This window comes from Lagopus leucura, unplaced genomic scaffold (genome assembly GCF_019238085.1).
Source record: "Lagopus leucura isolate 7727_CA_CO unplaced genomic scaffold, USGS_WTPT01 Super-Scaffold_1, whole genome shotgun sequence".
NCBI classification, from domain to species: domain Eukaryota; kingdom Metazoa; phylum Chordata; class Aves; order Galliformes; family Phasianidae; genus Lagopus; species Lagopus leucura.
In genome coordinates this window covers 35,330,671-35,355,931 of record NW_024962250.1, presented here as the reverse complement: position 1 = coordinate 35,355,931, position 25,261 = coordinate 35,330,671, and the positions used below count along the sequence as shown (strand labels likewise).

The 25,261-nt window shown below is 40.7% G+C and overlaps 1 protein-coding gene across 1 annotated transcript in view; it reads left to right on the top strand.

Annotated features, from left to right (window-relative positions):
- The first annotated feature begins 610 nt into the window (after window positions 1–610).
- Window positions 611–25,261, top strand: part of NUDT14 (nudix hydrolase 14) — a 50,724-nt gene continuing 26,073 nt past the window's right edge. The window contains exon 1 of the mRNA XM_042866486.1: window positions 611–737. Within this exon, the coding sequence (XP_042722420.1) occupies window positions 657–737 (81 nt within the window). The 5' untranslated portion in view covers window positions 611–656. The remainder of the gene's footprint in view (window positions 738–25,261) is intronic.

Sequence of the window (25,261 nt, the reverse complement as noted above, 5' to 3'; positions counted from 1 at the left end):
TGGGGTTGGACTGGATGATTTTAGCGGTCTTTTCCAACCTTAATGATTCTACGAGCCACCCCTGGCACAACTTGATGTCATTACCTGTCATCCTCTCAGTTACCTGGGAAAAGGGGCTGACTCCCACCTCCCTACACTCCTTTCACAGAGCTACACAGAGCCATCAGGTCTCTCCCGAGCAAGGCACGCAGGCAGATGGGACCGTCCTTTAACACCCAGGTCCTCATCTGGCAGAGCTGAACACGCAGCCAGGATCAGGATGAAATTCAGACAAAACTCAGCACTGACTTCACATCTCTGGTTTCAGCTTAGAGCTGGAGTACAGCACTGACGTTCACGTGTAGAAACAGCTAACAGACAGCAAACGTTTGCCTTCGAGAAAGCAGCCTCACGCACAGGTGTTTCTGCGCAGGGAAACCTACAGAGGCCCCTTCGTGCCGCTGCCTCGCTCCCTTTTTGGGGAGCAAGCCGGCATTTCAGCCCCTCTCAGAGAAAGCAGGCGCCGCGTCCCTGCGTCACTGCTGCTGAACGAACGGAGCTGCGGCCCCGGGCTGTGCTCGCACCCAGGCCCTGCCTCGCCCGGCCCGCAGCGGCTGCGCGCGCCTCTGCCCTTCCTCCTCTTCCTCTTCCTCCTGGCGGCTGCCGCCCTCAGCGGGATGGACGCCATTGAGGAGCTGGCGCTCCAACCCTGCACGTCCTCTCTCTACCTGCGGCCTTTCCGCCTCACCTACCGGCAGGTGAGCGAGCGAGGGAGGGAGCGAATACCGGCTAGCGGCTCGCCCGCCCAGCGTCTTCCCCCACGTCCCTCCGCCCCTTCCCTCCGTCGAAGCCGGCAGCTGACGAAAGGGGCGGGAGGCCGCGGGGAAGGGCAGGCGGGCGGCGGGTCCCTCCGCTGTCCCGCACCCCTCCCAGCGCCGCGCCCGCCATCTTGGCGGCGTCGCAGTGCAAGGGAGGTTGCGTGGGGCTCGGCCTGCAGCCAAGCTGGTTTCTTTTCAGTGTTGTTTTATATTTTTATATGTGGTTTCCCTAAAGAATCACAGAATCAGAGATGTTGGAAGAGACCTCTGGGGATCATCTAGCCCAGCCTTTACTAAGGCAGGTTCCCCACAGCAGGTTACTCATTGGTTGGGATAATTACATTGATTTGCCAAGAGCTGTAAGTTTGACACTGAATTAGTTATTTCTCTTTAGGATATTGGAAGGAAACTTGAAGAATGTTCTTTCATACTCTGAATTTTTGCTGGGTTAGTGTGTACATAGCACTTAGCAGTTTTATTTTCATTTCTGAGTCATGCTGTATTTACTTAGAAAATGGGATTCAATTAAAATGTATGAAACTATTACAAAATTACATTTAATTGAGTACAAGTGCCTCAGACGGGTTTCTCAACGCATGTTGAGAAACAGCGTGTTTGTTCACATGCTGTGGTTTGAGAAGGGATGGCACTGCCACCAAAAGAAGTACACTTGCATTTTCTGCTGTCCTGCTTCACTTTCTCTCTCTTCCTTTTACAAGGCTTTGTGCAGCTGGGTCAGGGATCTGCTCCAAGTCAGGCCTAATTGGTCAAAAAGGAAATAATTTTTGACCTCAACCAGATCTTCGATTCAAGTGTTTATGCTAGCAAAGGAGAAGTGATAATCTGGTGGTTAGGGATGGATGTTTGGGGGCTGAATGAGGGTAGAGATTGTTTCTGTTGGCCTCAGCACTATCCTAAAATGAAGGTGGATGATGAGGGTTTATATGGTGTTTGTACAAAATCTAGCTTGGACCCAGCCTCCTGAGAGCATATGCTGAGCAACACGCAGCTGCCCGCACCTGACCTGGGAGACGTGCCCTAAGTTTATTAAAAGCACACTTTTTCATGTGAAAACTGACTTAATAACCAAAGAAGAATGCTGGATATTTTTAGTCATTTGACTAATTGTTTAAAAGGTGTTTAGGCCTGCTGAAAACCTCAGGAAATGCGTAAACACTTAAGTGTCTAAAATCTGAAAAGTCTTTTTGAACAAGTGGAATCATCTAAATGAAGAAAGTTTAAATAATAACATTTGTTACACTAGGAAAACTGAAACTGTTTGCATACTTAGTTAATGAAACGCATGGGATCTCGCTGTAATTGGAAGGCTTGAAGTGGTCTTTCAGATATTGTTTCACAAAATGTGATGTGTCCTCTAAAATTCATTGTTGTCTGAAGAAGATTTACTGATGCATATTTTTATGTTTGTTTAATTCTGTTGAAGGATACTTTTATCCTTAGAGATTGTCATTTTGTGGATGCCCCAGCCCTGGAGGCGTTTAAGGCCAAGCTGGATGTGGCCCTGGGCAGCCTGGTCTAGCGGTTGGTGACACTGTCCATAGCAGGGGGGCAGAAATCAGATGGTCTTTGAGGTCCTTTTTGAGGTCCTTTTCAACCCAGGCCATTCTATGATTCTATGATTTTAAAGTCCATTAAGAATTGTTACAAACAATATGTCACTTTATTTCCAAACATCCAAGAACAATTAAGCCATGGATTCTTACATACTTCATCTACAAATTGCACTACTTACGTGGAGATAATTTTGATCCCATCACTATGGCTAAAACAATGAGCTCTTCAGCGGTTAAATATAAATTTAGATACGGATGATTTGTATCACAGTTTATCCTCCAAGTCTGTTTATATCCATTAAACGTGCATCCCACTGAGCTGTAAACTACCATTGCTGCAGCGAGTTTGCAGACTGCCAGAAATGTGCAGGATACCAGAAGGTGATCCATAGGGGGGTTAAATAAGAAATGGTGAGGGGGTAAGGCTGTTAGCTTCTATCGGTTACCAATGCTGAAGGTGATTGTGTCAAACCTCATCAAGTGGAACCAAAGACTTTGAAGGCTTCTGTATGTGCAGAGCGCTCCTGAGCAGCAGGCAGAACTGTAGGCCAGAAGATTGGATATTTCATCCAGCTCAATGTTTTGCTGAGTATCGGGGTGTTCAGACAAGGATCTGTGGACGCATGCAGGAACGGAGTTGTGTGTACTTTGAATCAAGTCTGGTGGTTCCTTTCATGTTAAACACAGCTTGTTAGGTTTGTGCTCAGGTCTTAAGTTTGCCTGTGTTCTGAAAGCTTGGATTTGTTCCATGTTTATATAATGCAAAAGTAGAAACAGAAGCGCAGTGAAGGAGTCGTAGAAATCAGCAAACTGTAGGCAGATTTGGATAGGCCCAATGCAGAGGGCTGTCTTTAAAACCGTGATTCAAAATAAAAATCTACGGCACCTTGGAATGGACTTCACTTTCTAGATGGGATTTTCAGCCTAAACTTTGTCCTCACTCACATACAGGATAGCATCTGGCTGTTATTAGTGTGTACTTGCCCCCATAGTGCAAACTGATTTGTTGTCTAAAGTGGCTCCTTTTTAAAACATATATCACCTACAGAATTTGCTTCTCTACCAGGAACTGCGTGGTAAATCTCTTTTCACTTTTTCCTATTGAAGTCTTTTTTTGCTTTTCATAAATAATTTATTCAAGAGACCAGAGGGATGGCTAATGAGAGATTAACTCTATGCCCAAGGGCTAGGGCATTTCCCTGGGATGTGGTAGAGTCAGGCTGCAAGATCTTGCTTCAATTAATATTGCTTCCCACATCACAGGAGAGTGCTCTCACTGCTGGGAAACACATTTGTGTGTAAATCTTCAGCCCTCTTTTGTGTATGTTAGCCAGGCACCGGCCTGTATGCTAGACAGACAAAAAATAAAAAATAATAATAGAAATAGAATAGAAAATGAAGGTTGCAAAGCCTGCTGAGGCTGAGCAGAGTTGTGAGGATTTGGGGCAGCTTTAAGTACCTAAATGGGAATCTGCATTCTCTGTGTTCTTAATAACAGTTGCATGGGATTTCAGTTGTTCTTAATGTTGGGTTTGGACTGTAATATAGGGTTTTGACAGGCAGAGCTCTGGCGAATCTTCCTGTAGTAATATGTTAGTGCATGCATTTGTTTGTCTGCAGTACTGGTAATTACCCTGTGAGAATTAGCAGAAGCAAAAGTATTTTTGCTCCAGCTCTCACTCTGCTGTTCCAGTTCAAACCTACCTTTGTTAGCCTTTTAACTAAATTAGCTCCACACAGGAGTGAGTGACTTGGCATGTTCTTTTTGGTGACCTCTGAGCTGGGAAGTGTCCTTCCATGGCAGGCAGAGCATGAGAAGTGTTTAGATGGAGGAGTAACAGCTTGAGCACCTATGGGAACTTTTGCCCAGAGCTCACATAAAAAGGTTTTGTGGATCTAGCCCAGACTTCTGTAGCTTTGTTTTTGAAGGTTGTTCTGGCAAGGGAGTTCTTGCCACGGTTTCCTTGCATTGTATAAACATATGCATTCATTCTGCCCAGGAACTTTAAGAAGTTTGTTACTAGACTAATTTCAACTGTCATTAATTTTCCTAGTATGCATGTGAGTGAGGCTGTATTCCAAAACTGTGGAATGGTGAATGGGCATCTATTTCCCTTATGTGGGATAAACCTGAAAAACTGTGCATCTCAATTTCAGGATATGATCAGTCTTGGTAAACTGGAACTCTTTGCTCTTCTGTGAGCTTCACATCCCTTCCACAGTTCAGAGTAGTTGTGCTCGTGTTTCCTCCCGATGTAATGTTTAAAATAGTTTATTTTGAAATTAGGTATGTGAAAAATGCTCCTTTTAATTGAATTTTAAGGTGTGATGCTTTCATTCTGTGTTAAGGGAATTAAATTATAATCTCTTGAAGTTTTACAGTCTTTCTAAAGTAGTTTTCAATACTACTGTGGATTTTAACACACGATGAACTTTATAATGGATGGAAAACATACCTCAGGGGTAGCATACAATTCACTAATGAATAAGGCATTTCTTATTTCTAATCTTAGGTTTGATATTGCTTTCTTTTGGGGCTATGAGCTACCACTGCTTCTGTGTCTTTACAATTTAACTGCCTCAGAGATGTCAAGAAGATTAAGACCCTGATTCTGTGATAAGCTGTGTGCATGCAGAGCAGAAGCCAGGCCTGTATCATTTATGTCATGCAAACTTTGAAGATGAAAAGAGCAAAGCTGTGCAGTGTTAAAATAATAATAACAATCTGATTTTACATTAAAAAAAAAATGGTTTATATGGTAATAGCAACATGAATGTGCCCAGCTGCCTGAAATATTCTCTGGAACTTCCGTCTGCTTCTTTATAAACATAAAACATTCTTTTTGTATTTTGACAGTTAAAAATGATGCTGTTGAGGGAGTAAACAGATTTTTAAGTTACCTGTTCAAACAAGTAAGTCTTCTCTTGAATCTTCAGAAGGCTCCAAGCAGTAGGATATATGCTACTTGGTAATACGTTTATTTTGCACTTCATTTTTTTTCTTAAAAATGGTGCAATAAAAGGAGATGCTGTTTTCACTGCAAAATTTGTTTCTTCAATTTGACTAGTCTGTTATGTCAGTCCATAACATCAATCTTAAAAGCAAGCTTGCTGCTGCTAGCTGAGGAAGTCTCTGAGATGCAAGTTGCAGAAAGCTGGGAATGTGTTAACACTATATTCTTCTTCAGGCATCTGGGATCCTGGATGAGATAGATTTTTGATCTGCTGTTGCTGTGTTGACTGGGAAATTATGGCTTCTTTACAGTGAGGGTGACGGAGCACTGGAACAGGCTGCCCAGGGAGGTGGTGGAGTCTCCTTCTCTGGAGATGTTCAAGACCTGCCTGGATGCCTACCTGTGCTACCTGGTGTAGGGAACCTGCTTTGGCAGGGGGGTTGGACTCGATGATCTCTGGAGGTCCCTTCCAACCCCTACAATTCTGTGATTCTGTGATTCTGTGATGGCTGAAGTGCAACATGATTTCTTTTGTATGGGTGGAAGAATGGCAGCGTGAAAGTTTCACAAGAACAATGTTAGGGAGTTGAGCATGGAGGGAACAGTTTCCTTTGGAAGGAGCAGTATTCTTTGTAACTAGAGCACAGGTTTAAGAAAAGAAATTACAGAATCTAGGTGTATCTGCTTCTGAGTCAGCTATACAGCCTTGAATTGAGTTCTGGAAATCTGCAAGATATATTTGTATGAGATATTTATGAACTACCACAGCAGGAAATGAGAAGCATTACTAAATAAGAGCAGGAGTTGTGAAGAAAACAAGTTCTGATTTTTGTTTCAGTGAACGTTAAGCTGTGTAAGTCTGAATGCCTTTATCCAGCGTACTTTCAGAAGAGAATATGGAGTTGTTTGAAGTAAACACATGAAAATTAATTGGCAGCAACAAAACTTATATTTTTAGGTCAGTCAGATGGTGAGTCAGTAAACTTACGACAACAAATGTCATTCACTGCAAAGAAGAAGACTGTGTTGTGCATCATCTGTAGCATCCTTGCAGTGGGCTGAAATGTGCCTACTCTTAGGTAGCATTAAAATAGACTAGACTACTTCATTTGGAAGGGATTTAGGAAGATCATGACGTCCAACTGCTATGAGATTAATATGTCATTAATGTCATTGCTAGCTACACAGCTTGGTTGACTTTGGAATATCTATGAAGTTGAGACCAAGCATTAGGAGGAAATATGTGTGTTGTCTTTCCTTAAGCCAGTACTTTGCAGGTTCTCGTGCACTGTTCTGTGAGGGCTGTTGGACTACCTGCAGACGGTCCACCAGCTGGCTAGGCTATTTAGCAGAAGGTTTTAATGTGTTACCAAAGGTCTGCACCTTCCGTGGAAGATGTTTCCAGGTCTGGAGGTAAAGAGGCTGCAAACCATTGCCTTTGACAGCACTACGCCAGTAGCCTCATCTGTGAGGGCTTGTCTACACAGGACTTTCCTGATTGACTCCAAGTCTCATTCTACAACAAAGAGTCTGATGCTGTTTATGTTAAACCACTTTCAAAGTACCACTGCACTTTGAATTCATACCCTACCTTAATCCACGCTAACTTTCCCGTTCATGCCCTAAGGGAGCAGTAAACTCAGCAGAATGACTTTGTCCACACAGGGGTTTAATGGAGTTTAACTAGCAGAATTCAGGTTCATCAAGGTACTTACTGCAGATGCATTTTCTTGATGTCCTGCTATAGGCGAGCCGTAAGAATGAAAGTGGTTTAGTTCCATGTGATTGAACCATGTTATGAAAGCCATCATCAAGATTTTTACTTATTTTTTTATTTTTTGCTGGAGTGTAAAGTGGCTTTTTTGACTCGTTTGGTACTGTCTCCTTTGTAGTAATTGCAGTTAGATCTGAGAAATAAAATAGTGTTTGTGTACTTCAACAACAAAATGCTGTATTTATCTTTCAGTTTGGATCAAAATACATATGTTTGCTTAAATAGCAGATACTTCTTTTTCCCAGCACAAAAAATCTGTCATCTGAGTCATTACTTCAGCTATGACATTATGTGTATTCTGTATGTTTTAAGCAGATGAACGCTGTAACATTTTGAGTGTTTACAGCAAATCTGAGTATTATGGAAATGAGACCTTCTCTGTCAGTGGGAATATTCTCTAAAATGTCAAGTTTTGGTGGTCTGTATGGGATGAAAATATGCCTTCTGATATTCCTGAAAATACAAGTGCGTTTTCAATAACTATTTTACCTCAACTCCTGCTGTATTTAAAACACATTTGTATCTTCATTTTAGCTTACAGAAGATCAGCTCCTGTGCTTTGAAAACTCTTACTATAAGCTCAGGCTGCACGAATACGCTTTATGTAGCAGGCGTATGAAGTTTGCTGCCTCTCTGCCTTGCACTGGGATTCCTTCTTCTCCGTAACTTCGTCACAGGTTTTTGCATCTCAGAGCTCAGCTTCTCGGCGCTGTCCCCCAGACATCAATCAAAGGCTTGTTAGCACAGTAATGCTAAAGTTTACTGAAGTTTAAACAAAGTAAAGCTCAGTTTTTCTTAGTGGTCAGCTCATGTCATACTAAAGCCGCGATCGCAGTTCAAAACAGCATTAATTATTTGTTTCACGTCGTGGTTGCTGTGTCAAAATCCTTTAAATACCACATGGAGCTGAGAGGGAATCTTAGGGCCTGTGACAGAGCAGCTGGTCTGGACATGGGCTGATGCCCCGGTTGACAGGTTGTTGGATTAGAAAGAATATCAAAGGCAGTGAGCAAGATTAGGGATAAGTGAACATCTGACAGCAGTTTGCAGCAGGGGAGAACAGATGATAAACAATGGGAGCGGGGCATGTGGGGGGGGAGAGGTGAGAAGGCCATGGGAAAAGTGTGGCGGCAATCACTGAAGCTCCAGGTTGCTGAGCCTCATGAATGGGACAGGAAATGGGATTTGCTGGGACAGATGTGCTGAGTGGTGATGAATACATTATAGGGAAATGAGGCTAAACTCCTCAAGGTGAGGGATGTGCTTTCTCTGAAAATACAAAATATGGGAAAAGAAGAATTTGTCCTCCTGGAGAAGTAATCATGGATACTTGAAAACTAATGTGGAAAGAGTAATGCTAGTGGCAACTTTAATTAAATGGTGATTCTGTAGTGTGACAAGCTCTGGGTTGTGTATTGCTGGCATAACAATGCTACAGCAATACTACACGTATAGTATTGCAAGTGTTTATTTTAAACCTAAAATTGCCAGAATGATTGAGTAGCTTGAGCAATAGAACAGCCTGAACAGAAGCTCTGAGTGCATAATGCTCAGATGCCTATTCTGTATCTGGCATGCATTATACAGCACTCACATAACATATGTTTGATCCTGCCACCGTTGAAAGAGATGTGCTGAGGATCTTGTGAGGTCCTTCCAGCCCTACATTTTTCTAATTTGGTAAATTATTGCATGCTTGTAGGAAATTATACATAACTGTTACTGCTGCTCAGAATATTGCTTCTGTACTTAGTGAACTTCTTTGTTTTCAGGTCTTGCTGGATCTTTTTCCTATATTTATGATACAATTATCTCAGAAAGCCAACAGAGACTTTCTGTGTGTGTTTACTGATAGGGCTCTGTGCCAGTTCACAGACTTAGAATTTCTCCAGTGATTTTTTTTTTGTTTCGTTTTTTATTTTGATTTTTGAAGTAAAAAAAAAAAAGCTTTTCGAAAACAACATCTCACTTCAGTGGTTGCACAGTGTGCTACTTTAGCAGGAGGAGAGGCAAAAAGTATGCTTGTTGATGTTCATCTCAGACATGAAAGAGGTTATTTCATAATGTATTCTTATACAGAAGAGGGAGTAGGAGCTTGCCAAAATAAAGTAGCAACACAAATTGTGAGAGCCAGCAACTGTGAAACATAAAGCTCAGTGTTATAAGGACAAGAGGTGACTGAGCCATAATGGCACTGCCCACCATCTGCCTTCTTGACCTCAGGTCTCTCCCACATGCTGCCTCTGTCCCGAAGATGAGGATATATGTGTCTGGCCTCCTTCAGTCCCTGTTTGCTCATAAGCCATGTGTACTGTAAAGTAGCTTAATTTTTAAAAGAACAGGGACCTGTAACTAGAGTCTGGGATGAGTGGTTTTGTCCCAAAGCCTGACTTAATTAAAGTAGAGGTGCCCCATATAGCGTTTTGACTACAGTGGTGTCATTCGAGTGCAGCAATTGTGATACAAGTGGAGTGCTGAAGTTCTCAGGTCCAGAAGTTTCCCCCAAATGAGTGATCAACGAAGGTTGTATTCAAGTGGCCATCATAGTGGAGAAATAAAATGTTGGTCTGCGTGGCAAAGCGTAGATCAAACCAGTATGCTCTACTGATTCTGGCTGGCGTAAATACTATCCTAATAGTTCTGTTGTCCATTAAACTCTGATTTCTACACTTGCATGGAGCCATCAGCAGACAACTTGGCCATTTGTTACAAGCAGTTCCCATTTTTAAAGAGTGATTAAAGGTAATTTTCCGTTGGCTTGTGCAGTTCTTTAGGTTAAACCTCTTTAGTTTTAAACTGTTCCAGCACCTCTGTCGTTACGAAGCTTTCAGAAATACTGAGCTAAAATGCAGAACAGCATGTAAATCACTAATCAATTCAGTTAATCACTCATTAATTTGGTTAATTGAATGTCAGTTATATTTGCTGTTAAGCAACAGGTCCATTTCTCTGTACCAGCACTCCCTTCAGAATAGGTGAGAGTTTAGGAGATGTTTTGGAGTTGCTTCTTGAATCTTTCCATGCGTTACTTCTTTCCCAATGGAAAGACAAGAAGGAGGTGGCTGCTGCTTTTGGAATCGCCTTTCAGTGGAGTCTTTCACAACTGGAAGGTAAAAGCGAAATGAAGAAAGCAGCAGAACCTGGAGCTGGTTGCATCTGTCACTTTGAACTGCGTTGGGGGGGGGTTGGGGAGAAAGGAGAGGATGAAAAGCCCTGAGGATCTTTGTGAGGAGGGTCTGTGAGAAAGTCTTAGGAGAAAAATCTAAAGATTGTTACTAAGCCTTGGCTTCTATTAGCCCCCTGCTGCTGTTCTTCATCAAGTTATTTTAATGGCTTTCAAAGCAAGTGAGTGGAAAATGGTTTCTCTGGAACTTTAAGGAGCCTGAACTGAAAACTGTCATTGCTTTATAAGTAAAACACATCAAAGATTGATGGAAGAATTGCTTGTTAAACACATTGAAGATTTGAATTATAAAAAAATGGGAGATATCATAAAAGACACATCAAATCATCATAACTACCTAAGGTGAAAGTTTAATGGCTTGTCATCTGCTCAGGAACCTCTGTTAAGTATCTCTTTCATAGCTTTTGTGACCCTCTGTGTGTGTGCATGTGTGCAAAATTGCCATGGCTGTTTTTGGTTTTTTTTCTTAGGTTTTTTTTTTTCCCTGGTGTGGAGGAGAAGCACGCACGTATAAAGTTGCAAGTTGCTGAGCTTTCTGGTTTTCATTTCCCCGTGTATAGGGATGTCTTCTGGTATTTTTCAATATCAACTGCTTCAAATCCCTGTATCTTTCTAAGGTAGTTATTATTATTTGTGCTGTAGTGTCTAAAATATGTTGTATGCATTCACTGTGTGAAAAGTACATTTGTGTATCACGTGGGAATGGCACGAGTGTCTCTTCTGGCCGTCCTCTCACCTGCCTCTCTTTCCCACGTTCCTTTCCCTCCACACAGTGCAGTCCTTCCAGCCAGTAAATGCTGTGTGCTTTTTAGGGTTGTACAGACCAGACCTTCTGCTGTACTGGAGGAAAAGAAGTGAGTGCACATAGAAAGCATGAGACACAGCAGTCCCACTCCAACTTGGAGCATTACATTTTTGAGCCCAAACCTCCTGGTGCGTCATGCTGCGTATGCTCCAGGTGTGCGTTTAGTAAGCAAAACAAACAGTTGCTTTAAAAGATTAAAGAAGCAGCTCAGCAAGCTGATAGGGCACACAATGTGCTATTTGTGGGTCCGTCTTAAAATTTCAGTTTTAATTCATTAGTTCTTTCTGGAGGTAAAACAGCTGCATCTTTTACATAATTTGGACACTAGACCAGATTCTTAATGAAGAAAATTGTTTTTTCCAAGAGTTTGACATGTTTGACTATTGCAGTCACTTGATGTTCTGTATGGAATAGTTGGAAAATGGAGTGCACAAGATTTTTTAAATTGGGATTATTGACTATGCAATCAACTGCATAGAACTTGATAATGTTATTTTAGTAATTCATTTCAATGATTTTAGCTGGTTTTTTAGTTAGCCATAATAATTGGTGTTATTTGTAAAGTTGAAATGTACGTAACATGGTGTTTTGCTGTTTAATGCTCTCAACTGTAAAAGGTTCCAGGCTTTGAAGGACCAGGTGCTGAGAACCTTAGTATATGCTTCTATAAACTTGTGAAAATCTGACCTTGTTAAACACAACGGTGTATTTTTGCTCCTTATCAATATATTGATGAGGTCAGGGCTCTGTTTGCATTGTTTCTACTTGGTTCTTATTTAGGGCACATGTAAAGCAGTTTGTTTATCATCATCTTTACTTAGAAACTAAGGAGACTGCAGCTGTAGCGATGTGGCCACCAGCTCATTTCTCCTGCGAGATTTGGGCTGCTCTTTTAAATGGCATTTCATAGCAGCACAGTGTGTACAGCATAAAACTCAATCAGTAACTCGTCTGCTTTGTACCACTCCATTCAGTTAAAGAATAATGTGAGAGCATTCGCTGTAACCAGTCAGTAATCATTGATACAGAACTGACTGCTACAGTACTTTTCAGGATAGTTCCTCCAGAAACATGACTGCTTCCATAAGTAGATCCTTGTAAGGGTGGGTGGCTGACCTGTCAGCCTGCAGAGCCTGATTTCTTTTCATCCAATTTATCTCCTTGCTTTCTCTTTGATCTGTGTGGAGCTTCACTGCTCTCACATGAACCACCAGAACACATGAGCCTCCCTGGAGCACCATGATACCCTCCGTAGAGAAGGATTAATTTGTAAAAGTAATAATACAAATGGTGAGATTTAAGTGTAAGAATTATGTTTGGAAGTGGGGAGAAGAGTTTAACCACCTCCTGAAAACAAGCAATGAGGGAAAGTTTCTCACTAAATGGAAAAAATGTTGGAACCCGTTGCTGTTTTTTAATAGAAATAAATCAAAGGAACAACAGGTGAATGGCAGCTGGCATTGTGTCTTTCCTCCACTCTGCCTGTAGGTTCTCCTCTAGCCCTTGTGATGGAACAGCGGGTTGTGCCTTGGCAGGGGATTGCTGCAGTGGTACATTTTGTATGTTCTTTTAGTCCTAAGAATGCACCTTGCTCTTGCAATGGCAGATTTGCAATTGTCTGCAGTATTTGTGGAACATAATTCTTTCTTCTCAGTCCAGCCCTCCTAAATCTTTGGAGCAAATCTGCAAACTTCGTTCTTTGTCAGTAAGTTACTCTTACACTTTTGGGTAAGGACTTAGAGCTTGCAGTGCCTTGGTATTCTGTTGAAGGAGCCAGCAAAAATTATATTTATAAAGCTCATGGTATTCAAAGTACTGAGCAGACATGGTAAAAATGCACAGACCTTGTCTATAAAAACACCTGCAGTAAGTGCTAACCTTGAGTTCCAATGGGAATAGAGAGGGTCGGAGGCGTCCCTTCCTACCTCTGCCTCTCCATGGAGACACCACGGTGCTGCACCTGGCTTGGTTCCCAACTTTGTTGGAACTTAAGCTCTCCCGAGTGCTAACCTTGGTTAATCTTGTTAATGCTGGTTCTTTGTTGGCACGTACCAGATTGGTGTGATGCAAGGTGTGCAGCTCACTGAGCTATATTGTTCCTGCACTGATTTGACTCCTGCATCAGAAATATTTTGTCCTTCGTAAGTTATAAATCAATGGATTTCTAAATTACTTTTAAAAATCATACTTACGTGATATACATTATTGCTTTACAGATGCATTTGTAAAACCGAGTAACTTTGAAGTGATGTACAATTTTCTGCCTTTTAACAGAAATCTAATTTTAATGGTATGACAGTCTATTATATACACAGCCTTTTTCTTATCTTCAGGTGACAGTTTTAGTTTGGTTTTGAAATTGCAATGACAATTATCTACTGTATGGGTTTTAATGTAGCTTTATTAGCAGTCTGGAAATGCAGTAGTCCAGGGCTGCAGTAGCAGAGGGCTAGGTTCTTTTTCTGCTGGCTCTTTGTCAGCCAGAGAAGATTTTAATCAGATCATGTATAAGTTGCAGTAGAATTTGTTAGAATGACTAAAGAGGTAATGAGAAGTATTAGACAATTGATGGTGGTGGTTAATGTTTGGCTCAACTACCAGTGGTAACATACGCTGTGGTTTTGTAGGGTTGTCAGTGTTGTTTTCCTCGAGTGGCATAGCAAAATTAATGATGACAGGACACTTTCCTTCCTCTTCTGGATGAGGGTCATGACCTAGGGTAGCAAAGGAGAAATTACACTTGTAGGCGTAGTGGTTGCCTTGGGACTGATGATTTTAAGATTCATTTTCTCCCTCCGCTGACTGCACTTGTGTTTGCTTCTCTCTGCACTGTGTCTGCAGAGATGGGCTGAGAAGCCTAAATCCTGGCAGACAGTGGTGTGAATGTCTCCTTCAGGATCAGATATTCTAAACTGGTTGTCCTCAGCAGTCTGGAATTCTTTGGGATTGCTCTACCTGTGAGCTGTCGGGGGAATCAGGAGTTACAGGAACATGATGAGTGCACTGTAGGAGTACAAGAAGTGAGATGTCATACTATGTAGAAATGCGATGAATGCCCTGTGCTGAATGTTGCTCTGTTCCAAAATAGCAACCACAGGCATAACCAACAGGTAGGTTGTGTCCAGTGCAGACTGTTTTCCTCTGACTCTCATTGATTATCACTACTCTGATAGTAGTTAGGCCCCTTATCTTGGTAACTGCGGCCAAAATGTCAGCTGCCAATGGACCAGAAAAAGATGAAAACATAGGCTTCCTGGAGATGTTTTCCATTGAAAACAAGGATGTTTTTATTTTTTATTTTTTTATTTTTTATTTCTTTACAGTTAGTTGCGTATCAGTGAAGTTGAGCAGTTCAAAAAATGTACTAATTTATATAAATTAGGAAAAGTCTGGAACAAGAAATGAAATACAGAGCATGTAGGAGTTCCCAGCAGCCCTGCGTTTGGGTGTTTCCCTGGCTGTTGGGCTCTGGGCTGGAGCCAGCAGCCGTGTCTCCTGTGGCACCAGAGTCTGTAAGCACCTGACTGCTCGCAGTGATGAGCTGGGGTTGGATGGCTTGTAGTAGGAGTGCTACTCTGAATCCAGAAAGAAGACTTTTGATGAAACTTAACATTCTTTTGTGATTTAAGAAAAAAAGGGGCAATGGGCTGGGGTGTCATTTTGATTATTTTCCATTTTTAAACTGTCTAGTTAAAAATCTGAAGTATGCTAGTTGCCTTAACGCCAAATTAATTTTGAAAAATTGAATCTGTGTTTCTTATCTCCAAGATTGTTCGGGGAATTTTATTTTTAATTTCCCTTAATGTTCAGTGGATGTGGGAGGTGTGCAATGATCTAATCAAAGACCCATATTCCTTCTCCTCAGGGATGTGCTCTTAATGTTAGAAGCACATTTGCTTGTTCTGACACAGGATTGAGGCGATGAAGCATTACCAATTTCTGATCATGGTATACCCAGGACAGTTGTGTCAGTTGCTTCGAGCATCAACTCGTCTTCTAAGATACGTGTATTAATCCCACAGAACTTCATAAAGTCTTGCACGTCCATCATTATTCGGAGATCACGACTGAAGAACTGGAGAGACACAGTCATGGTTATGCAGGTCCCACGTGGCACATACACTGATGTAATGGCAGCAGGCCTGGCAGTGGAGAAGCTTTTCTTGTGTAGGTCCTTTATCCATCTTCCATCTGTAGTGCGACTGTGTGTGTGGCTGGAGAAGCATTTGTGCTGTTTGCAGGGCAGGAGACCGTGCAGGAAGTGGGGAAAGGGAGGTGGTCCTGTTTTGATGGGAGCACTGACCTGGGTCAGACTGGGCAAAAGAAATTGTTGTGGCTGACATTTCCTGAGCTTTTCCTTTTGTCTCTTCAATAGCAAATTTGCAAAAATAAATAAACAAAACCAGACAACTACTGCTTTAAAAACAACAACACTACAACAACGTGGAACAAAGGAAAGAGATGGTAAAGATGCTAGGTGAATTTGTTTGCTGTGGATGCAGTGGGCTTTAGGAATTTAGGTAAAAGAGCACTGGAATATTCATTTACATCTTGTTTCTGAAACCTGCTTAATGGCAATTGGTCATTTACAACAGAATTCACTGGGATCAACTTGATATCAGAAAAACCCCACCTGCATCTCAAGTTATAACATTACCAGCTCAGTATATAATTTAAACTGATGTTAGTGACCATTGTGCATATCTTGTTTCTTCATGCAAGCACCATATCCTTACTCTTTGTAGTATAGATTTCAATATGCTCCTACATATTTGACTTTGAATAAAGTACGTGTAATGTATATATGTGATCTCTCTTAATAGTAGTGCATTTTAAAAGCATAAGAAAACAAGGACAGAAAAGAGGTTTGATTTAATGTATTCATATATGCTTAATTGTCATGTTTTATAAATTTCATTCAAAAGTAAGTGATCTTACTGATAGCTGAATGCCAAACTAACCTGCAACAATTCCACTGTTGAAAAGTACACACGAAAAAACAAACTGTGACCTGAAAAGTAAACTTCCAGAGGACTACATGAGAAAGTTTACTTACACATCAGGTATCTTAGTTGTAATTGTTCTGGCATTTGATGTACATAAAACGAACAAAGTGGCTTGGCCCAGTATTGCATTAACAGTTGAATAAATTAGTGTGTTATCCATTGTTTATTTTACCTCCTAAAGTGTGAAAAAATTGCACCTTTGAACAGCAAACTCTATTGCCATAACCATCTGTTTGCAGTTTCATTACAAACTCCTACCAGAATAACCCTCACTTTGAAGAGAAAATTGATATGGGTTGTGAAAATTATAGTCTATGACCTTAGGTTTCACATCTCTTTAGGTAACCCTGGTGTGGTCTCTACTGGTGTCTGTTAACGTTTCTTCAAGGAACTTTGTCTTCCAGCTAATTTCGGATAAGAAGTCAAGTCCATGCCTCAAAGAATTTGCTTTTGCACAGAGCTGAGCACCTTTGTCACTCAAGATCTTCATGCAAGAAATGAGCACAGTGGTGACCACAGCAGCCTTGCCTTGCTCTGCGCTGCCCAGAAGTGCTGTGTCAGCTGATGGTGGCACAGAGCTCTGGAGTGAGTAGGGTGATTTTTCCCTACGAATTTTGCTGGTTTTAGTCTTACTTACAGAATTGTTAATGTAGTCAGTTAGAGCCAATTTGCAGCAGTATTTTTGTACTTTAGAGACAGCATTTATTTTTAATGTATTTGATGTATTTGACAAGTTTGTATATTTTTGCATGCACATTCCACAAAGGCACAAATGACTAAAACAGTCCTTTCTAACTGAAGCATTGGAATGCTGGTAAGTTAAAAACTGCAAAATACCATTATTAGTAATCATGATGCTTTTAAAATAAACATTCAGAATAGTTTAGGAATGAAATCTTAAAGCCTTTGTTTAAAAAACAAACACTCCCCCCCCACCCCCCTTTCCTCTTGAGCTTAAACAGTGGTTTGTTTAAAAAACAGTAAAATTCCATAACACTTAAACTCTTTTGAAGTAGTTCTTCAACATCAGCAAGTAATTCTGCAAATTGCTTTTGAAGATGAGGCTTCATTTACTCCAGCATGTGCAGTCTGATGGAGTGGATTAGTGGGTGTGAACTGAAATAGTAATTTAGGCTTTTTCTGTGTGCATGTGTCTTTCTCTCCAACAGTTCTTATCGGATACATCTCTATATTCTTACAATAATTTTGAAGATACCAAGGCTGTTTTGTTTAACAGTCATTGGTGAAAACGCCGTGTGTGTATAATGGCATTTACGTTCATGTCAGTTACTGAAATGCATTTTTTTCATTGTTTTTTGTTGTGGAGCCTGTTTTTTTAGATGATGATCCAGAACCAGCTTGCACCATGGCTGCACAATTGCGAGGGATGGTAGGGGTAGGGAAGAGATGGGCAACTGGGGTAGAAAACGAGGCAGTCTGAGTTTAGATTGACTTTAGTGTTAAGAAACTGTACCCTCAGATTGGCTTTAATAGTTCACATTTGAATGAATAGTTCTGCCGCGTGTTAGCCAGGCATAAGACAGTTTGCTAATACTGATACATACCTTCAGTAGGAGAAGAAAGAGGGCTAGACACTCAGCTAATGAAGGTTAGAATGATTGTATTGAGAACTTTCTCTTTTTAAGTTGCATGTTTTTATGCCAGCTGAAGGTGCTCCTTTTCTTCTTGGAATATATGTAGCATTTTCATAAGATCTGTCAGTGTTTGCCCATTGAGGTTGTGGGTGCCCCCTCCATGGAGGCATTCAAGGCCAGGCTGGATGGGGCTGTGAGCAACCTGCTCTGGAGGGAGGAGGTGTCCTGCCGATGGCAGGGGGTTGGAGCTGGATGGTCCCTTCCAACCCAAACCATTCCTTGACTCTGTAAAAAGATGACAGCCATCTCCCCGCTTCTCACAAATCAAACCTTTGAAGTAGACAAGGAAAAAACCCTACAACTGTAGTAAGCCATTACTTCAAACAGATTTGATATGCAAAATAGTTTGATGAAGATGTTTTATTAACATGAAAACATTGAATATGAATTATCTGTGAATTTTTGACTGTTTGCACCTTTTTTTTTTTTTTTTTTGTTAATGAAAACAATATTTCAGGACAGCACAACAGCTCTCTGTCTCCTATAAACAAAAAAAAGACAGATGTTAAGCACCCCCTGGTTTACTAATCTAACAGAAATACTCAACAGGAAGCAACAAAAGTTCTAAAGCATGTGGAGCAGCTATTTTATTTTATTCTTATTTGGAAAACTGCACCAGTCCAAACCTGTTTCAGCTGTTTTTTTCCCCATATAATTTCTGTTCTTCAAATGGGTTTTGCAGTATCATGTTGATGATTAATGCTGTATTTCTTTAAAACAATCCCAAACTCTGGGGAACGGGGATTTTCTGGCATCAAAGCTAACATGTTTGTTTGTTTGTTTAGATAGCTTTTCTGTGTTTGGCATAGTGTTGAAAGTGCTGTAAAATATTCAGACAGTGCAAGGTAATTTGATCACTCATTGATTGGGAGGTGAAAATGTGCAGTATTAGCATTAATAATTCAACTAACAAGAAATGGTCTATACAAGTTTATAAATCCTGGTAGATTTCCACTGAATATTACAGGTGTGACATCAGATTCCATTAAGTGGAAAAAAGAAATGTAGCAAGGAAATTTCAACTGATAGGAGCACTTCTGTACTGAGGGAAGAAAGGAAGGGAAGGGTTCACATACAGAAGGTTAAGGCCTTAGGTTGTAGCATCCAGTGTCTCCTGTCTTGCTTGGTTTATAGCAGGGAAGTCCACTTTGTGTACTCCAAGAGCTGTGACTGGTTGATGAAGAAGCAACAGTTGATGCACATCGTCAGGGTATAATTTACTATTTTAGGAGCATATATTTACCTGGTGTAGGGAACCTGCTTTGGCAGGGGGGTTGGACTTGATGATCTCTGGAGGTCCCTTCCAACCCCTACAATTCTGTGATTCAGTGATGTTTTATAAACCAGGGAGTACTGAATTACTGAGTTACTGTTATTATAGATGTAACTCTTTGCAGATTTTATTGATCGTAAAAAGGTGAATTTGAGTAAAAAGCATTAAGCTAAGACCACTTAAGAAAATAAAGTAGCAAGAGGCTGCAGGAACTGCCTGAATTGGCACAGATTTTTGTCTGTCTTCCGGAATCAGTTACTTGATTCCCAGGGCATCCATTTCATGTGGATTAACCTGAAAAGACCCAGCTAATAAAGTGATGAGTTTGGCATTCTCTTGCCAGGCAGTTCTGGGCAACAAGTAGATTCCTCAGCAAGGAAATGTGAATTTCCACCTGGATAGAGGCAACATCAAGCACACTGGTACCAAATTGTATAAATACACTTATAGAAGATTAGTTGGATTCCAGGGCATGGATTTAATGGTCCTCATGGGTCCCGTCCAACTCATTATATTCTATGACTCTAGTTGAATATGGAAAGTGTGCAGCAGAAAATAACTTTGCATTTAATGAGAAAAATACACAAATACTTCTGAGAGTATTTGTCCGAGAAGACAGCAAACTCAGATTATTCCTGTAGGGAGTTTTAGTGCTTCGTGATGTGTAAATGATTAAACAGGGACTGCACACTTGCTTGGCATTGCTGGCTCTGGTTAAAGACCATTATTTGCCAACTAGTTTTCTTACCTGTTTTTCTTTACCTACGGAGTAACTTTTATTGCTTAAAGAATGGTCATAACCCTTGGATTAAGGACATCAGCTGTTCTTTTGTCTTAGTACTGTGAAAATGGAGTAAGTGGAGTAGCAGAGTTATTTCTATGTTATAATTATGTCAACTTCAGGAGTTCTGTTTTTTTTTCACAAACGTGGAACATTCATTTCTTGGGTAACCACTTTAAACCCAGTCCAACTGGTAGAATCTAAGCGATCATTACTGGTGTTTGTCATTTTACCCCTCGTAACATCTCCACGTAGCTTATCTATACCATGTTAGTATGTATCTGCCTTTCTTCCTTAACTGCCTGTTTGTTTACACCGACTTTGTCTGGGCTCTAACTGAATTGAAGATCATTCAACAGGAACTGTTCCCATTACCTGTTTTTAATGCCTATCACAATAGGTCGCCAAACGTCTTGTTGTCTCTCCTGTAATGTAAACAGTAAGAAGTTAATCATTGTCAAGGACAGATATATATATTTTTCCCTCTTTTTAATGGCATATGTGAGGTTTGCTTATTTTGGACACAAATCTGCTGCATTTTAAGTGATCAGCTTGCTTAGCCTGCTGTTAGTTTCCTGAAAAGTCTGATGTAAGGAAGTCTAATAAAGTACTGGCCCTTTACTGAGGTGACTTTGCTGATACTGTGCAGTCCTTGGAAACTTTGTCCAAGCAGCAGCTTTCCCTGGATAAACATAGGAGATGCTCCTGGCCAACATTTTCAATTCAGTAGCTGTTTAAATTGTCAAATGCTTTAAAGAAGCAAATACAAGAGGAGCTTGAAGTAGGGCCTAGGCAAATACATTTTCTACTCCAGTCACACGTTGTCCATGCAGAGTTCATTACAAGAAGGTTGGCTGTCATTTAAATAGGTGCAGTTCTAACATAAATTTGTTTTTTAAGTGGCCTAGCCTCCCTACAGTGGCACTGTGGGAAATGTGTTACTGTAAACCTGCACGGTGAGGAGTTGTTTTAGACACCCTTGTCCTAACCATCCTGTAGCAATTGTTTCCTGCTGTCAAAGAAAGCATTTAAAGAGATTTTTGGAATGTTCTCCTGTCTGTTACAGTGGCATGTTTTTAGTTTACTCTTAGGAATAGAACTTCCATAAAAATGAGGCCAGGAAGTTTAAACCTTAAATGAGAATATTTTAAAACCTGTGTGTAATGCACTTTGCATCTGGGTGTTTCAGAAACGATCAGTTAATCGTTTTGTACACAGAAAAGGAAGGCAGCCTGCTGGCCTTACGCTGCTTCCTTGAGCGGGGCCAGTTCAGCAGCCAGGTAGGCCTTGGCCCTTCAGGAAGACAAAATGCTTCTATGACAAAGTGCTTCTCAGTTCTGGGAGCCAGTGAACAGTTGTTTCGTACCCACCATCTTCACATCATTTGTAATTTTGAAGACTTCTGCTTTGTCAGGAGATCCCATTCTTTGATGGGAGTGCAGTGATCCTTGGGAAAACTCCATCATCTGTCTCTCATGTGAGGAGCACTGCCTGCAAGATCAAAGGCAGTGAATGTTTCATGTCTTTATTCCACTCCTTCTTGGCTAGGCTGGGCTAAGTCTTCAGTGGATTCCTTTAGTAAGCAAAAGTGATCCTCTGTGTTTGCTAGACTGACGATGTGACTGCATCATTCAGACATTATATGACATAAAGTAGTGGAGAAGGCAGAGGACCCTGGTGCAGCGTGTGTCCAGGTACTTTAGCTAGATTGTATAGGTGGCTAAAAGAATGGTATTCTGATCAGAGGCTGTAGTCAAGTCTAACTTGTCTGTCATAGATAGTGTGAACAGACTCCTGTCTGTAAGTATGGCAAAGAGCAGGTGCAAGAAGGGTCTTCATTTCCTGGAGAATGTGCAGATCAGGTATGGGTGGCATCACATACAGATCTCTGCTGGTAGGGGTGACATCTGCTGAACTTAAATCTACTGTCAACACTTAACCAAGTAGAGAGTACTTTCCAGTGCATGGTTGTCCTGCAATCACTTGAGCCAAAAGGGATCAAGTTCTTCTTATGTTGACTGGGAAGCTTGTAGTATAGTGTTGGGATTCTAAGTTGTCAATGGCATTATCAATTCAAACCTATGACAAACTACTGTGCATGCAAGTAGAATAGAAATTGCTATTCCTGCTTGCTTTTCTGGGTTGGAAAGGGAGAGGACTGTGTTTAATTTGAATGCCTTGTGGTGGGATGGTCTTCTGACATCTTTCAACTACCTTTTGTCAGAGGTCAGAAAGAGTGTCCTGGGGAAGTGCTGCAGTATGCTTTCTCTATCCCTAAACTTTCCCTTCGCTGTCAGAGGCGATGTATCAGGCAAGTTGAACATCTCATCTGGTCTGATGTGGCTTTCTTATGCAATTTGTTCTTATGTAAGTAATCTGGCTTCTGAGTAACCCAGAATGAAGTTGTCTCGTATGCTACCTCTCCTGGAATACGGCTTCATTAATTTACACATACTATATGCAGTAGATCAACACTGCAGCATCCCAGAACCTGATCACTGAGCACAGAACTAGAGAGTGATTACATTATAATTAAAGATTTACCAAACCATGTCTTACACAGTGCTGCTGAGAGTATCAAAACTGCTATTCCAAACAAATAAAAACTAATACAAACTACTGCTGACATATCTTTATAAAATGTGAAAGGATGCATTTCCCTTTTGAAGGATAACAACATAATCTGTTTTAAATGTGGAGTACTAAGTGTCAGTGTTAAGACCTCACAAGGATGTATTATGCTTACTTCTCACACTTCATTGAGAGATACTTTGATTGTTCCTTAGCAGACATTGGAGAATGGATTATTTACAGTAAAACAAATGTATCTGTATTAAAATGAACAACATTAAGTGTTTGAGAGAGCCTTTCCATTTCACAAAGACACTGCTGCTTCCTGAGAGTATGTTGATCTCTTGCATCTTTTAATTCTTTGCAGTTGGGATCTGTAATTGAGATGATAAGAGAAGTGCTGTCAAAGGCAGAAGACAGGATATGCAGAATGGGGCAGTTTAGTGTAACAAATCGTCATGGCTACCCAGTTTTTGAAAGCATGAATTTTGATCAGTTCTGCAAATAAAATTTTTGTCTTACAGCTAAGATAGAGATATTTCATACAGCTTCACATAGGTGGTCAGAAACTGGTTGGAATTAATGTTCTGTAAAGTATGTAAAGCAGCATAAGAATCATTGGTAACTGTTTACATGCTATTAATAATTAGCAACCTTCATACTAGTCTGTTAGGAATGAACTACACATTGGGTACAATAGGAACTCAACTCCATACAGTTGGGTTCAAATTACATTTGGCTTGGACAATAGGGCATGGCTGGTGCTCATTTGAGTTTCTGCCATTGTAAACAATGAGATGTTGGAATGTTTGATTTGTTTATTGATTTCTTTATTTGGACAGGTGCAGGTTGATCATATAAAATATTTTTTTATTCAAATATAGGCAGACAAGAGCTTAATAACATTGTCCAGTCAGAGTGTACCATCATAACCAGCTTCTTGAGTGGACAGATTGAAATTAATTTGTGACTTGTTTTGAATTTGAGTCTTAAACTAACTGAATTATGTTCTAGTGAAAGTTCTTTATGTGCTGTCCAACCACTTACAAACTAGAAGAAAAAGATTTATCTTGTATGATTCTGATTCATTTCTGTTTTTACATACTAAGTTTCTTTTACCTTTTTTGTTAAAAATTGCATGCACATCTATGAGGTAGACTCTGCTAATGTTAATGGGGCTCACCTGTGAGAAGAGGGTGTTCAGATCTCATGGATCCCATCTGGTTAAGGCTCGTTCTCCAGGGTTTAATTTTCTTCAGCTGTATGAAACCCTTCCTTAAGTACTCCAAAGCAATCAGATTCTATAAGAAATGATGGGAAGAGGAAAAAGCCAGTAGGATTGTTGTTGGGATCATACCGTAGGAAGTAATATCACAGGACTAAGAGCATAAATTAATCTAGGATAGCCTTGATGTAGGTGTGTCTGTCATCTCCATCAGTTGGACACTCATATTTTTGTCAAGGGAAGGAGAAATTACAACAGGGGAATGGATGGGCAGGTATCTTACCTGTGGTGGCAGGAGGAGGTTGGAGCTGGTGAACTGATACGAAGGTATATATAGAAGGTGTTACCTCTAGTTCACAGTTCCTCAAGTCACTCATGTCAAACAGCAAATTGCACTGCAGCCTGCAAGCAAGAAAAAATATCACACGTTCATTCATCTTATGTGTAGAAATAAATCTCTGAGAGGATTGAGCAGAACTTATGGATGTAATGCCTTAAATTATTTTACCACACAGCACTGGCCTGTGCTTTTAAGTTGCAAATATCTGTTGTGTCACAGTCTTTTCAAAGTTGTTCTTCTGTCTGTCACCAGGTGGAACAGATTGGATATACTCAGCTTGATGGCCAAGGGTTTTAGTATTTCAGTTCACCCTGAGAATTTGCTGTCCTTATTTCTCTTTCAACATTGTTGCATTTAAGCATTGACATGGCTTCTTTTCTGATGCATACATTTGATTCCTGTCAATGCTACAGAAGTTATGCACAGGCATTGATGGAAGAGTAGACTAAAGTTTCTCTTGAGGTGGACAACTGTTTATAATTAGAGCTGTGGGAATGAAGGAAAACCCAGCTAGCAAGCAAACCGTCACTCTTCCAAAAAGCTTGGTAAACTCATAGAGCTCAGGAGCTTAATCTCTGAACCAGGGTGCTTGTTATCTAATCCCCACCAGCTGTTGTGTACTTGGTAGTCATGACATCTGTAATAGAGCTGAAGAGCCTTTCTATATTGGTTGGCACCTTTACCAACCAACTGAACTTGTTTCTTCTTTCATTGCTTGCATTTACCTGCTTTAAATCATTAACCAGTTGCTTAGGGTTTGATCATCTGCTAAAGTATACGTTATAACAGAGAGCTTGTGCTGCTCTTCACATGAAGCATATTTAAGGTTTGTATGTCTTCAGCTGGTCTGGTCTTTGTTTGCTAATACAAAAAAGGTATCAGTTGACTGAATTTCCTCGAGTCCTATTCTGTGACACAGACTTAAACCTGACTTAGGAGGCAAGTCCTTTGATTTGTACAGCTGAAAAATGCTGCCATGTGTCTAATAGACTTAAAGTAGGTACCAAAGTATATACATGTCTCTTTTAACTAGTATGTATGGACTGATGTAAGTTATTACAGAACATAGATATGTGTGCAAGTAAGTGTTTACGTGGTCACTGTGGAAAAGTGCTTTCAGGAGTTGCTTTCAGCTATGCTGTGGTAGGTGTCACTCATTTTAAGAGAGCAGAGGACAAGATGACTTACAAGTGGTAAACAGTGGCATGGAGGCTACCCGAGAATCACCTTTTGTAGGATATAAAGTCAGAGAAATAACTCTGCAAACATGTTTAATGGTTTGGTTTGGTTTTGTCAGTATGTGTCCTAATGCTGGAAAGCAG